Source organism: Microtus pennsylvanicus, chromosome 3 (genome assembly GCF_037038515.1).
Source record: "Microtus pennsylvanicus isolate mMicPen1 chromosome 3, mMicPen1.hap1, whole genome shotgun sequence".
Classification (NCBI taxonomy): Eukaryota; Metazoa; Chordata; class Mammalia; order Rodentia; family Cricetidae; genus Microtus; species Microtus pennsylvanicus.
In genome coordinates this window covers 120,440,615-120,454,668 of record NC_134581.1, presented here as the reverse complement: position 1 = coordinate 120,454,668, position 14,054 = coordinate 120,440,615, and the positions used below count along the sequence as shown (strand labels likewise).

Sequence of the window (14,054 nt, the reverse complement as noted above, 5' to 3'; positions counted from 1 at the left end):
AAGCTGAGGCAGGAGAGTTGCAAACTCGAGGACAGCCCAGAAAACTCACTGAGACCCTATCTCAAAAAACTGAAAGTAAAAACGTGGCCAAGAATGTACCTGTGGTATCTACACAGGAAGCTCTAGAATGTACCTGTGGTATCTACACAGGAGGCTCTAGAATGTACCTGTGGTATCTACACAGGAGGCTCTAGAATGTACCTGTGGTATCTACACAGGAGGCTCTAGAATGTACCTGTGGTATCTACACAGGAGGCTCTAGAATGTACCTGTGGTATCTACACAGGAGGCTCTAGAATGTACCTGTGGTATCTACACAGGAGGCTCTAGAATGTACCTGTGGTATCTACACAGGAGGCTCTAGGTCAGGGCTTACATAGGCACTGGTGTCTTGTTTAGAGGACAAACTATGGGGTACAAAGATCCAGGAGGTCTAGAGAGAAGGCATGGCAAAGACACAGGAATTGGAAGTATGTCAGCTGGGTTTACTATCCTGCCCAGATTAGCCTTGGAGCCTGCCTCAATTTATCAGTAACCAGAACAACAGGTATAAACCCTGAACCTGGCTTTCTGGAAAATAAAGAAACCTGTTCCTCGAATCAAAATAATTACTCCAAGAAATGTTGTAGAGTTTAACAGTTTATTAGCCAGATTTCAGGGCACGCACAGTAGGTTCTTCAGAAAATGCCAAATTTTCTAAACGTATAAAGGAATTTTATACTCATTCTACGTAGCCCTAGCTGTCCTGGAGCTCACTATGCAGACCAGGCTGGCCTGGAACTTAAGAGTTTCACCTGCTCTGCTGGGATTAAAGCTGTGGGTCCCCATGCAGGTCAGAATTTTATACATTTTAAAGCAGGTAAATTGAAAACTGGAATGACTGCAGGGAAAAAGTACACCAAAAATGAACTTTGACATATAAGAGACAACATCCTTAAGACGGTTCTTAAGGAACTACCCAGCACGTACTGCAACTGAGCTCACACTCAGAGCTCCACCTGCCTCTGCCTTCCATGGCTAGGACTAGAGGCCCGTGCCTGCCACCCTGACAGAGGGCTGAAACTGTTTTCACTCCTGGTAAGGAGGAAGGGTATATAAGAGACAGAATGGCTTGTATTTACTGATCATCAATTCTGATTAGTTGATATGGAAGAAGTCTCTGTACACTGCCAAATTTAATCTTTTTTATCAGTACATTTTAGCTATACAGAAAGAGTTAACCATGACATTCTAAGGCTGCAAAAAACCTTGATCCTATTTCTCTCCCATCATCCACCCTTGCTCAGTCTCTCTTTAAACAGTCCCTTTCTATACCATGCCCTCCCACGTGTTGAGGATCAAATTCATGATAGGTAAGTGCTCTATCACTGAGCCATTCCTTTGTCTTTAATCTTAATCTAGGTTTTGCATGAGAAAACGTGCCATACTCGTCTTTCTGAAGCTTATCTCCATTAATATTATGCCCCAGTTCCATCAATTTTCCTGCAAATACAACCTTGTTCTTTATAAGTGAAGAATACTTGATTGTGTATGTCTAGCATATTCATGTGGACAGTGGCCAAAGTTGATTCTGTAATTTAGGATTTGTGAATATCGGTGTCATAATAAATGCTTGTACTTATTTGGTTTTTTGATACAGTTTCTCTATATAGCCTTGGTTGTCTTGGAACTCACTATGTAGACTACGCTGGCTTAAAATTCAGAGATCCACCTGATTCTGCCTCCCAACTGCCATTACTGCCCAGGTTGGTGCCTTTGTTTTTGTTTTGTTTTAATGTTGATTCAGTTCCTTTGGGTGTATGCCCAAGAGAATCATCCTAATGTGGTCTTCACTACGGCTCCTCTGCTCACATACAGTAAGGATACAGCCACAGTACATGTCTAATGACTTCATTACAGTGACTTATGTGGCTGCGCATATGATACTTAAGACAAACCCTATGTGAACGACAGCCCTCGTTTTTCAGTATATCTTGGACAAGCTCACCCACACAGGCCATCTGTTTGGTTTTTTTAGGACAGTGTAACTTAGACTCGTCTCGAACTCAGTATGGAGCCAAGGCTGTAGGCCATTGTTTTGCTTATACTCATTTAACACACATTTATTGAAATACACACACACACAGAGAGAGAGCTTTCTCGTCACCACAGGTTAGGTCTCTAACTGCAGGAGGAGGCCGCTCCCGCCTCTTTAGAGGCATGATAAGCATTACTGGTTGTTAGGCCTAGGACTCTCTGTGCCTCTCCCTCTGATTCTGTCGCCTACGTGTCACTCGGGGAGAACGAGCATTAGGCCGGTGTAGAGACTGCCCTCAGAATCCAAAGGTGCATGCGCTGGGTCCTTCCCGGGCTCCGAGGGGCGCATGTCGGGAAGGGCGCGCGCGGCCGCTGGCCCCACGGCCCGAGTTGGGGGGGGGGGGTCTTTGTTTCCGGATCTGCGGCCCGGCCGCCGCGGGGCTGTACGCGGAGTGTCATCCGCGCGATGTGGCGAGGTGTGTACGAGGTGGCGGGAACGCCAAGCCGGAACGCACGATGGCGGCCCGCCACGTCCCAGCAGCGCTCGCTCTCTTGATCGCCGGCGCGCGGGCGGCTCTCCCGCGCAGGCCGATCGCGCGGGCTCCGCAGGGCGCGCTGGCGGCGGGGCAGGGCGGGGCGGGGCGCGCGGCTGGGGCTGAGCGCACGTGGTGCGGCGGCCCGTCCTGCCCTCCGGCCCGGTCCCACGGACTGACTGACGGACGGACGGACGGGGACAGCGCCCGGAACCGGGACGAGGAGGGGAGGGCGCGGCACGAGGGTTTCCCGCGCGCCGGCGGGGCGCGAGGACGCGGCGGACACGTACCTGCTCCCGGGGCTGAGGCGCCTTCTAGTGCGCGGCCGGCCCGGGGCGGCGGACCGGCTTGTCGCCCCGCGGCTGGCTCCGGCCCCGCACGTGGCGGGCCGCGCGCTCCGGCGTGTTTACATTCCGCGGCCGCTCCACGTTGTGCCGCCGTCCTCTCTCGCCATTGGCCGGCTCGGCCGCCGCCGCCGCCTGGCTCCTCCCAAAGGGGCGGGCCCTCGGCTCCCGCTCCCCGCTTTGCAGGAAGACCCGGCTTCCCCGGGGCCTGGGCGGGCCCCGTCCCTGCCCTGCGGGACCGAGCCGCAGCGGCCCGGCGCCCCGAGATCGGACAGCGAGCCGGAGGTCGGGCGGGAGCCTGTGGGGGGGCGCCCCGTCAGCCGACTGCAGCCGCGGCGCGCGCAGGTGGAGTGTCGAGCGGGGCGGAGGAGCGCGGTCCTGGAGGGCAGCCCTGCGGCCACTCGGCGCCCGCCCGCCCGTCCGTCCTCCCGCGCGCACTGAGGGCAGGGCAGGGCGCGGCGCGCGCGGACGAGCTGGGCGGGCGCGGGCGGGCGGGCGGGCGGGGGAGGGGAAGGCGCCCGCCGAGGTGTCAGTCTGCGGCGCATGCGTGCGGGGCGGGCCGGGCCAGGCCTATATATTGAGTTGGCGCCGGCGCCAGCTGAGCCGAGCTGTAGAGGGTCTGGCGGTGAGGAGGTGCTGGCCGCAGGGGGTGCGGGAGGGAAGGGGTCCTGGGCTGGCGGGAGCCGCGGGAGAGGAGAAACGGGGGCCGGAGAGCTGGGAGCCCGCCCGGGGCGACTGTGTTCCCGAGGTCGGTCCCTGTCTGACAGGATCCGTGTCAGGAGGGCCGGGAGAGGCGCGGGGTGAGGGTACCCCCAGTGAGGGGCCGCGGGAAAGCCTCTCTGGCCACCCTCATTTGAGGAAGATCTCCCGCGTGAGAGGATGGCGGTGTGGGTCCCTTTACGGGGGGGGAAATTCTTGAACAGAGTTTCCTCATTTAATTCCCCCCTCCACTTTTCCCTTTTGCTCTTCTGGAATTGGGGTACTGTCGCCCCTGCAAGCGGCACTGCCCGCCGGGCGGGGCCGGGAAGGAGGGAAGGGAGCCTGGAGGACGTGACACCAGGCTTGGGTCCCTCCACCCCCTGCTTCCCCGCCACTGCGGCTCTCCAATTTGGCGCGGAACCGGCTTCTCCAGAGCCCGCTCTTAGAGGCTCGCCCTGGCGCCTGGCGTGCCGAGGCCGGGACGTGCCTTTCCCACCCCTGATGCACAGAGAAATGCATGAATACCCGAAAAATACTCATCGCAAGGGTGCTAGGGTACTGTGCAGATTTCTGAACGCACTCACTTTCCGAGTTTAATTCTGTTGAGGAAATGAGGGCATATATGTAAAATTACTATGAGATAGTTAATGTATTTTGGAAGATGACCTGAATTTTTTTTTAAAGGCTCAGGCCACCTTCTGGTAACGTTAGCTGTTCATTTCTGAATCAATTTTAATTGGCACTTGGAGAATATGAATGAATGAATGTGTTCTTGATTTTGATTTTTCTCCCCCATTTAGGGTTTCATAGACCTTAAAGAAGAGAATGTCGAGACGCAGGTAACACTGTCAGTCTTGGAGACATGTTTGAAAATTAGCTGCTGCCTATGAAATACATGACTTACTAATTAAACTTCCTGTCTAAAACCCATCGCAGTAGCCGTTTACAAGCTAAGCAGCAGCATGCCCAGCCCAGCCAGCCAGACTCCCCACAAGAAGCCCAGATAATTCAGGCCAAGAAGAGGAAAACAGCACAGGTGATTTAAGGAAAATGAGGGAGGAAGGGAGGAAATGCTTGCTGAGAGCTTAGTTTACAATGGTCTTTTCTATTCTCCAGGATGTCAAAAAAGGAAAAGAGGAGATCAGCAAGAAGCATCAGTACGAGATTCGGGTAATGCAAAACTGGACTGGGTGGGCTGGGGAAGGATAAGAGTACAATCGTGTGTCACTGCCTTACGGTGGGAAGATTCCTGACAGGAAGGAGCTGCAGTGTAGCTGGCCAGTCGACCAGGCCCGCCTATATACTGCTCTTTGTGCGCTTCCAGACTACAGGCGAGGGTCCTAATCGCTACTGAGCTGGCATAAAAAGGATGTGAGATCATTGACAGCCTGGCAAGCAGCCTTTTGCGCCCCCTTCCTCCTATGTGTTCACTTGGAGATGGTAATTCTTCCCAAAAGATCCTCTAAGTGACTCCATTTGACTGAATTTTTAAGTTTTTTGCATTCAAGTTTTCTCAACCAGAAAATACTTGCTAAGAGCTTTTATTTTAAAAAAGTATCCCTGCTAAAATTTCTAAATTCAGAGAACTGCTACTTTCTTTTAAAGTTATTTTATACTAGAGATACATTCGTTATTGTTTCAGTTTTTTTTAAAGGAATATCTTGTAGTATCAGGATTTAATTTATGAAGACTGGTATTAATTTTATGGCTTTAAAAACAAGTATTTCTCTTTCTGTTTTGAAATGACAGAATTGTTGGCCGCCTGTACTGTCTGGAGGAATCAGTCCTTGCATTATCATTGAAACACCCCATAAAGAAATTGGAACAAGTGACTTCTCTAGATTTACAAATTACAGATTTAAGAACCTTTTTATTAATCCTTCACCTCTGCCAGATTTAAGGTAAAAAAAATATCAGTAATTTGTTATCAAAGGCTAAAATGGTAGAATTAAAAATAATGCCTTGTGTTTTCTTTTGACTTCATTGTAAGACAGAGAAACCAGTTTACTTTTTTTTTTTTTTTTTTTTTTTTTAGTTTTTTCGAGACAGGGTTTCTCTGTAGCTTTGGAACCTGTCCTGGCACTAGCTCTGGTAGACCGGGCTGGCCTCGAACTCACAGAGATCCACCTGCCTCTGCCTCCCGAGTGCTGGGATTAAAGGCATGTGCCACCACCGCCCGGCCACCAGTTTACCTTTTTAATACTTCACTTACTGAGAAATAGGTATCATTCTTCATGAGACAATATTATTTGCAAATGTTAGCAAGTGATATATTTAAAAATCCATATTCCTTTTCACTTGCTTGGTACATGCTTCCAGACTTAGCAGAACTGAACTACTATTTAAATGTAGCTTTAATAGTTGTCTAATTAAAATGGGAACATTTTAAATAGACTTACCCACTTATTCCTTACCAAGCTTACTATCAGTTATGACATGACTAAGAGGTACAAGCTTACAGAAAACATTGATGTACTAATTGACATTTAATTTGAATGAACAAATCCAGAGTTCTATACTTCAATACATCGTCCCCACCCCTGCTACTTTGTTCCACCTTAACCTCATAAGTGATACTGATCCGTAAGTGGCGCTGCTGATACATTTTTCAGTGTTGGGACTTAATTAACATTGTGATCATATATATATTTTAAGTATTTTTCTAGTTTGCTTTTTAAAAGTTACCTTGAACCATAACTTTTATAAATTATAAGGAAGGATTATACAGCATTCCTGAAATTTATCAATAAGTGGAAATCTTGGAGTTGACTCCAAGAGCTGCTTTTTCCAATTTGTAATTGTAAGTTGGAGTTGGGTGTTTGAAACGTGGAGTTATGCTAGTGCAACCGGAACTTGTATCGATGACCGAATATAAATTATGTGCCCCTTCCCCCCGCCCTCTTGTAGCTGGGGATGTTCACAGGAGGTTTGGCAAAACATGCTGCAGAAGGAGAGTAGATACGTACATGGCAAACATTTTCAAGTTCTTCACTCTGACCTGGAACCACAGATGAGGTCAATACTTTTAGACTGGCTTTTAGAGGTATGTCCTAACAGTAGAAATTTCTTGTGTCTATAATGAAAAACTTTAGATGGTTGTGTGCTTTCCCTGTGACTTCAGGGTATGCTGTCCATTACCTTTTGTGGGGCACAAACTCTAGTTTGTGGCACGTAAAGTAGAATGTGACTTGGTTTTTTTTTTCCTTGTAGTGCTGGGGATTAAACCTAAGGTCTTGTGTGTGTTAGGCCAGCACTTAGCTATCATCCCAAATCAACTACCTTTTTTAAGAGTAAAATCAGGAGTTGGTGGCATATCCCAATGGTAGTGTGTCCTCAGTAACAAAGCAGAGAGTAAAATCCCAAAAACACATCTTTTATGATCCAACCCAAAACAAAATCAGAAATCCCTGCCATGCCCGGTTTGGGTCTACATAAGGGTACAGAAGGTGAATAGAATGTGCAGTTGACTGGATATAGTACAAGCCAATGAAGAACAAGCTTAGGCTTCAAAGCCCTGAGACATCTTCCTCCTGCATTATCAAAGCCAAATCATGAATTTTGATTTTATACCCTAAACCAAAAGGATTTGTATACCCAGAGGCCCTAAGTCCTCTAACTCTCATTTAGCTGTTCCTTCAGAAATACAGTATACTTCTGGGTGTTGTGTATGCCTGCAGTCCACAAAGGCTGAGGAGGAAGGGTAGGACTTTTAAGGCCATCCAGGCCACATAACATGCTCCAGGTCTCAAAAAAAAGAAAGGGGAGGGGAGGGGAGGGAAGGGGAAGGAAGGAAGGAAGGAAGGAAGGAAGGAAGGAAGGAAGGAAGGAAGGAAGGAAGGAAGGAAGGAAGGAAGGAAAGAAGGTGCATCCTATCGATGTAAGAAGTATCAGTAAGCCTGGAATCTCTATAGATCTATGTAAACATTTTTTTTTCTTACTTGGGTCCATTCCTTTTCTCTGGATTATTATAAATTCCTCAAATTATTGCTAAGGAAACAATTACTTGATATTAAAGATTTACAAGTTTCAAGGAAGCCAGTACAGGTTATAATGATATCTCAAAATAAAATGAGGGGCAAGTGGTATGTGTGTATGCATATATCTTAATGGTAAAATGCTTGCCTAACACAGTGAAGCCTGGGTTTAATCCCTAATTGGGGGGAGGGTGTAGATTCATTCTAAGTGAGGAAGACTGTGGGTGGACTGTGGGTAGAAAAAACATATATAGTATCTCAAAAATTATCAGAAATGTTTCCAAGACAATAAAATGAGGTTGTGTTATCAGGTATGACTAGAAGTTTTTACTTTGTATGATGACAAATTTATTTTTAATCTGAATGTAAAAGTAAATTCATTGTTTGAAATATCTTAAAATGACCACACATAGAAAAGACAGTCTTTTTGATATACAATATCTATTCCTGGTTTTAAGATTTTCATTATGTATAACCTGAGTGCAGGTGCCCAGGTCAAAAGAGGGAATCTGATCTCCTAGCACTGAGGTTGTAAGCAATGATGAGAGGCCTAGATTCTGGTGCTAGGAGTCAGTAGGTCTTTGCTTCTGAGCTGTTCACCCCAGGTATCATACTCCTGATTTTAAAACAGTATAACACAGGAACAGAGTAGTTCTTTAATATAATCGGTGTTTGCTTAAAGCAAACTCATCTATTACTGTTCCTATTTTCTCATTTCCAAAAAGGGGATAATGGCATCCATTTCATAGAGTAACTCTGAAAGTTAAAAACTTTCCTTTAAGTGTGGGAATGGCAATATTTATTCACAATAGTAAAGAGGAGGATAATTCCCACTAAGCCAAAGTCATGGAAAGATTTAACACCAATGTTTATATTAGCTTGCAATAAAATACAAAAAGGAAAATTGTAAAAGTAGGAGAATGGGGATAAGAGCCTCACGGCCAGTACATGCTAATCCCTCACTTACGTTAGCGCTGGCATCCTTAAAGAGGTTAGTTAGCCTTTTTAGTCCATCACTTGGTATAATAAAGGTGACTTTATAACTTGGGTAAGTTCTAAAGATAACATCTGAACACTTGGTTCTTCAGGTTTGTGAAGTCTACACACTTCATAGGGAGACCTTCTACCTTGCCCAAGACTTTTTTGACAGATTTATGTTGACACAAAAAGATGTAAATAAAAATATGCTTCAACTCATTGGGATTACCTCATTGTTTATTGCTTCTAAACTTGAGGTAAGTTCTTAAAGTTCATCCAGATAAGTCTTGTTATCAACCTAGTTTTTTGTTTTTTGTTTTGTTTTTTTTTGGGGGGGGGGGGGTTTCGAGACAGGGTTTCTCTGTGGCTTTGGAGCCTGTCCTGGAACTAGCTCTGTAGACCAGGCTGGTCTCGAACTCACAGAGATCCGCCTGCCTCTGCCTCCCGAGTGCTGGGATTAAAGGCGTGCGCCACCATCGCGCGGCTCAACCTAGTTTTTAAGTGAACACATTAATCTCAAGATACTATTTTCTGTATTAAATATTTAGGGAACAGGAATTGTTTTTTTATAGTGAGGATGGAATAAATTATCATAGGTCTTTATTTTAGTCTCTAGTTCATATAGCTTATCTATATTAGTATTTTAAAGTATAGCTGTAACCAAAGCAAGCATAAGCCCAGTATGTTTTGATAAATATACATTTTTACTAAGTTAATGTGTTCAGTTTCTAGACTTTATTGTTTTGAGTGGCCCAAGCTGGCTTTGAACTCACTCTGCAGCTGGAAGATGACCTTGATCTTCCTGCCTCCACTTCCCAAGGAAAAGGATTACAGGGCTATATGCAGTGCTAGAATTTCCTACACATTAGACAAACATTCAACCAAATCAAATGAACCACGCCCCAACTTATTTATAGAATAATCTTGTTTTGGTCTGATCACCGGACTAGACCGTATTTAAAAGACTAGACTTTCTTAATTGAAATAGTAGATTAAGATATATACTGTTTATCAAACTTACATGGTTTTGATATATAGTTACTTTGTGAACCTGTCCTTAAAACTGAAGCCCATGTAGCCTGTATATAATTTTGTTTTTATTTAAAATGCTTAATAATAATTTTCTAAATTGAAGGAAATCTACGCTCCCAAACTCCAAGAGTTTGCTTATGTCACTGATGGTGCTTGCAGTGAAGTAGATATCTTAAAGATGGAACTCAATATCTTAAAGGTAATAATGTCCTTTCTTGGTTGCAGCTTTGTAATATAATAGGAATGAACTTCAGATATAACAGAGCCAAACTTAAGGGCAATGAGATGACTCAGCAAGTTAGAGGGATTTAATTGCCAGAGAGGCGTGACAACATTTTGATTCCTGGGGAACCCATGTCGTGTTCTCTGACCTCTACATGCAAGACACAGCATGTGCCTACCCCAAAAATGAAAATAATTTTGAACAAATTTTTAAAAAGAGCCAAAATTCATGTCTTAATCTGAGCACAGAATTTTATAGGTTAATGCAGCAAAAATACTGGTATTGATGGTTGGTGAGGAACTTAACCTCTCAACTCTACTATATATATATAATGTAATACATGTGTGTAAGTATATATATGTTTGTGTGTGTATATATATATATATATATGGTTACTAATGGACTTTTTAAATTTTCATTGACAGGCTTTAAAATGGGAACTTTGTCCTGTAACAGCCATTTCCTGGTTGAATCTTTTTCTCCAAGTTGATGCTGTTAAAGATGTTCCTAAGGTTCTTCTACCTCAGTATTCCCAGGAGACATTCATCCAGATAGCTCAGGTACTGACCCTGTTTCTGAACATAGCTAATGTTATTGTCGATGACAAATTTGGATGGTGTATATAGAAGTCCTAGGCTACACAACAAAATGGCATACTGAGTTAATCTTACTTGACAAAACCCTTTTGACCCATAAAATACTGTCCCTAGCATTTACATAATTCTAGAGAAGAAAGTCTTAAAACTTTTATGAACATTCCCCTCCCCCCCTTTTTAAGGGCTTGGGATTGGAGTAAAATATCTTTGATATAAAATGGAGAAAATGTTCACAGCCAGTTGTCTTTAGAATTTTGTTTGTTTTCAAGACTATGTAGCTCTGGCTGTCCTAGAACTATGTAGACCAGGCTGGCCTCAAACTCAGAGGTCCACTTGTCTCTGCCTCCTAAGTGGGATTAAAGGTGGCATATACCACTATACCCACTGCTGTTATTTAATCTAATTAAACTGCATTACTCAATATTCTATCTGTGGTAGTATTTCACTTCCAGCTCTCTTCCAGTTCATGTCACTTTGTTGCCTGATGAGTACAAAACAAGTTTTATTCACTGAACAGGAATTGCCTTAAACCTCTGAAAATCTAACCTTTATATCACATTTTCCTGCATTTAGAATCTTACAGTAGCTTCAATAAACTTAAGTAGTAGTGCTCTAACTTCTAAAATGCGTTTATAAGTTAACTAGACTACTTCTAACTTTCCTTGCCTTCAGCTGCTCACCTTGGCTAAGGAAGAAAGGTATTTCTTGCTTATTTCATAAGAAATACTACCTTTGGTAATGTCGTTCTATCTCAAACATTCTCTACTGTCCAATTCTTCTGCCTAGTTTATTATCTAATTTAGAAGCCTTCACTAGCTTTTTTCAATCTAGCTGAAGTGCACACCCTGCTAATACATTATCACTCTCTTCCTACAACCCTGTCCTGGTTTATACTCCTTCCCTGCAATCCTGAAACTGGACGTGGGTTATGTTTTTACCTTAGAGTTGGCAGCGATGGTATATAAGCTACAAAATAGGAACATACTCATCTTTTAAATTACTTAAACTTTTGCTTTTTTCTTGTCAGCTTTTAGATCTGTGTATCCTCGCTATTGACTCATTAGAATTCCAGTACAGAATTCTGGCAGCTGCAGCCTTATGCCATTTTACCTCCATTGAAGTGGTTAAGAAAGCCTCAGGTATGACTATATTGTTCACTTCTTACGTGTTCACTTTTAATGGAACTCAAGAATTTTAACACTTATCAAGCTCACAATTTAATAATTTACTGATTATGTTTTCTGTTAAAAGTACTTTATAGCCTTTAGTGTATCTCCACAAGCAAACTAATACGTGGAAATTAAACTCCTTTGAAGCAAATAAGCACAATTCTACTTTATAAATGTGCACTGGTTAAACAGCTCTGAAGAGGCCTGAAAATGTGGCTCTGTGCTTAAGAGCACATACCGCTCCTGGAGAAGAGCACAGCCTGTGACCCAGCACTTGGGAGGCCAGGCCAGGAGGAAGCCAGCCTGGGCTTCAGAAACTAGGAATTCTTCCAGCTCTGGCTCATATAAAGTTTGATAAACGTGTGATCATTTCTTTGGGTTTTAAATGACTTAAAAATTAGAAGCAGAACAAAGTATATTGGGCATATTAAGGTAGTTTCTGTGGCATAACTTTAACATTTTATTAACTTTTCCAATTTAGGTTTGGAATGGGAGGACATTTCCGAGTGTGTAGACTGGATGGTGCCTTTTGTCAGTGTAGTAAAAAGTGTAAGTCCAGTGAAGCTGAAGACCTTTAAGAAGATAGCCATGGAAGACAGGCACAATATCCAGACACATACAAATTATTTGGCTTTGCTGGTATGTTTTTTTGTTTTGGGGATTGGTTATTCTTTTAATTAAAAAAATTTTTTTTTTGTTTTTTAGATCTTGCTATCTAGTAAGTCCTGAAATTGATGGAGAGGGTACTGTGGATCACTACTTTAGACAGTTATATAAGATCATAAAGGAGAAAGTAACAGTCACACTGATTTTAAAATGTAAAGGAGATAATAAAATTAAGGCAACTTGGTGCCACAAGCAGTAGGGAGGCTGAGGCAGCAGGATCATGATTTCAAGGCCAGCCTGGGCCACACAGTAACACTGTAAAAATATTGCTGTGAAGCAGCTCAAAATCAAAACCAGCAGTTGAGATAAGAAACTAAAAGCATGTTTTTGTTGTTGTTTTGAGACAGGAACTTACTGAAGTTAGCTATATAGACCAGGCTGGCCTCGAATTTATAAAGGTCTGTCTGCCTCTGCCTCCTGAGTGCTGGGATTGAACAGTTGGATTAAGGTACTCTTAAAGTAAGCTTGATAGTCTCAAATAATATGTTTTTTCCTTCTATATACTTGTTTTATCTTAGCTGTTAATTATGGTATAATTCCTTCACATGTACAGAGTGAAGTAAACTATGTGAACACCTTCAGAAAAGGAGGGCAGTTGTCACCAGTGTGTAATGGCGGCATTATGACACCTCCGAAGAGTACTGAAAAACCATCAATAAAACCCTGAAGTTAACATCAAATTGGAATTGAAAAGATACTGGATAAGGTTCATACAAATGAGTAAGTTTTACAGGAAAGTAGTGTTGTGGCTATCCTTGCCCACTGAGGAGTTACACTGCCATTTTGTTTAGAAACTGCATCAATTTGGCAATAAATGCCTAGGGTACATGAAGCCATAGGCTCAATCCCCAGCACTACAAAAGAACAAAACAAACTAAAAAAAAAAGTTGGCACTAAAGAAATTTCCTCTAGCTGTTTAAAAGAAAAGAGGACTTGTTTACAGGGGTGACTTTACGCCCAAGGACAGTGGCTAGAAGCCAGCAACAATTGGTGCTGTAGCAGTTTCTGTTTGTTATCATTGGAATATGGACTAAACTAGTGATACTTAAAAGATACATCGCTGACACAACTTTGATTCCTAAGTTCCTATACTCTTGAATGGTGCAATCTGTCTTTTGAAAATGAATTTAAACTTATTTACAAAAATTGTTTTGTAATACAGTGACTAATTTATCTAAAGCTGTTTGTAACAAACAATGATAAAACTTGAATTTTTACAAATGGTGAAGTTCAATCTGTTTTTAGTTTGTCTTACCATAGTATTTCTTAATCAGTAAGGCACGAACCAAATGTTTAAACTGTTCTAAACAATAGGAGAACCAAAGAAATTATAAACAAGATAAATGCTTTGGCTTCTATGGGTTTTTACTTGATCTAAAGGTTGCTTTATGGTCGTTTCATACATCACAATCTGGGTAAAACTTTAATGCCTTTTCAAACTATTTATATAGGAAAGTCACTTTATTGCACTAAGCTATCCCTAAGTATTTTTGAAATATAGTGTGAAGCTAAGGCTTTATGTTTGCAAAACTGGCAGTCCATTTTTAAGCCCCATCTTATGAGATGAACTTAACATGTGACCTAAACTTCTATTTTCTATGGCAGAAAAAATATTAAATGTATACTGACTCCTAGAAATCTATTTATTTAAACTGGTTGTATATAGATTAGCTACTTATACATTAAATATTTTAAGTTAGCCTTTGAAAAAGAAATTTGGGCCTAAAAAGTCAATTTCATCAGAAAAAAATGATGCCAGGTTACCAGACATGTAAACCTTTTCTCTCTTTGAAGAAATTGTGAACTATTTGTTAATGTGTGACG

At 42.8% G+C, this 14,054-nt stretch overlaps 2 protein-coding genes across 5 annotated transcripts in view; one reads left to right on the top strand and one right to left on the bottom strand.

Annotated features, from left to right (window-relative positions):
- Ndufaf6 (NADH:ubiquinone oxidoreductase complex assembly factor 6) overlaps window positions 1-3,094 on the bottom strand; it is a 146,569-nt gene extending 143,475 nt beyond the window's left edge. Inside the window, exon 1 of the mRNA XM_075966986.1 lies at window positions 2,840-3,094. The gene's annotated coding sequence lies outside the window, so the exon portion shown is untranslated. The remainder of the gene's footprint in view (window positions 1-2,839) is intronic.
- A 19-nt stretch (window positions 3,095-3,113) lies between these two features.
- On the top strand, window positions 3,114-14,013 carry Ccne2 (cyclin E2). 4 transcript variants are annotated; one of them, XM_075966980.1, is made up of 12 exons: window positions 3,114-3,238; window positions 4,393-4,431; window positions 4,529-4,628; window positions 4,709-4,762; window positions 5,342-5,493; window positions 6,500-6,635; window positions 8,655-8,801; window positions 9,680-9,775; window positions 10,225-10,359; window positions 11,423-11,534; window positions 12,046-12,203; window positions 12,784-14,013. In XM_075966980.1, the coding sequence occupies exons 2-12, from the start codon at window positions 4,418-4,420 to the stop codon at window positions 12,895-12,897; spliced, it is 1,218 nt and encodes a 405-aa protein (XP_075823095.1). In that variant the 5' UTR covers window positions 3,114-3,238; window positions 4,393-4,417; the 3' UTR covers window positions 12,898-14,013. The 4 variants fall into 4 exon arrangements, with proteins under 4 accessions (XP_075823095.1, XP_075823093.1, XP_075823094.1 ...); XM_075966978.1 differs by lacking the exon at window positions 3,114-3,238 and adding an exon at window positions 3,425-3,526; XM_075966979.1 differs by lacking the exon at window positions 3,114-3,238 and adding an exon at window positions 3,445-3,518.
- Window positions 14,014-14,054: the final 41 nt, after the last annotated feature.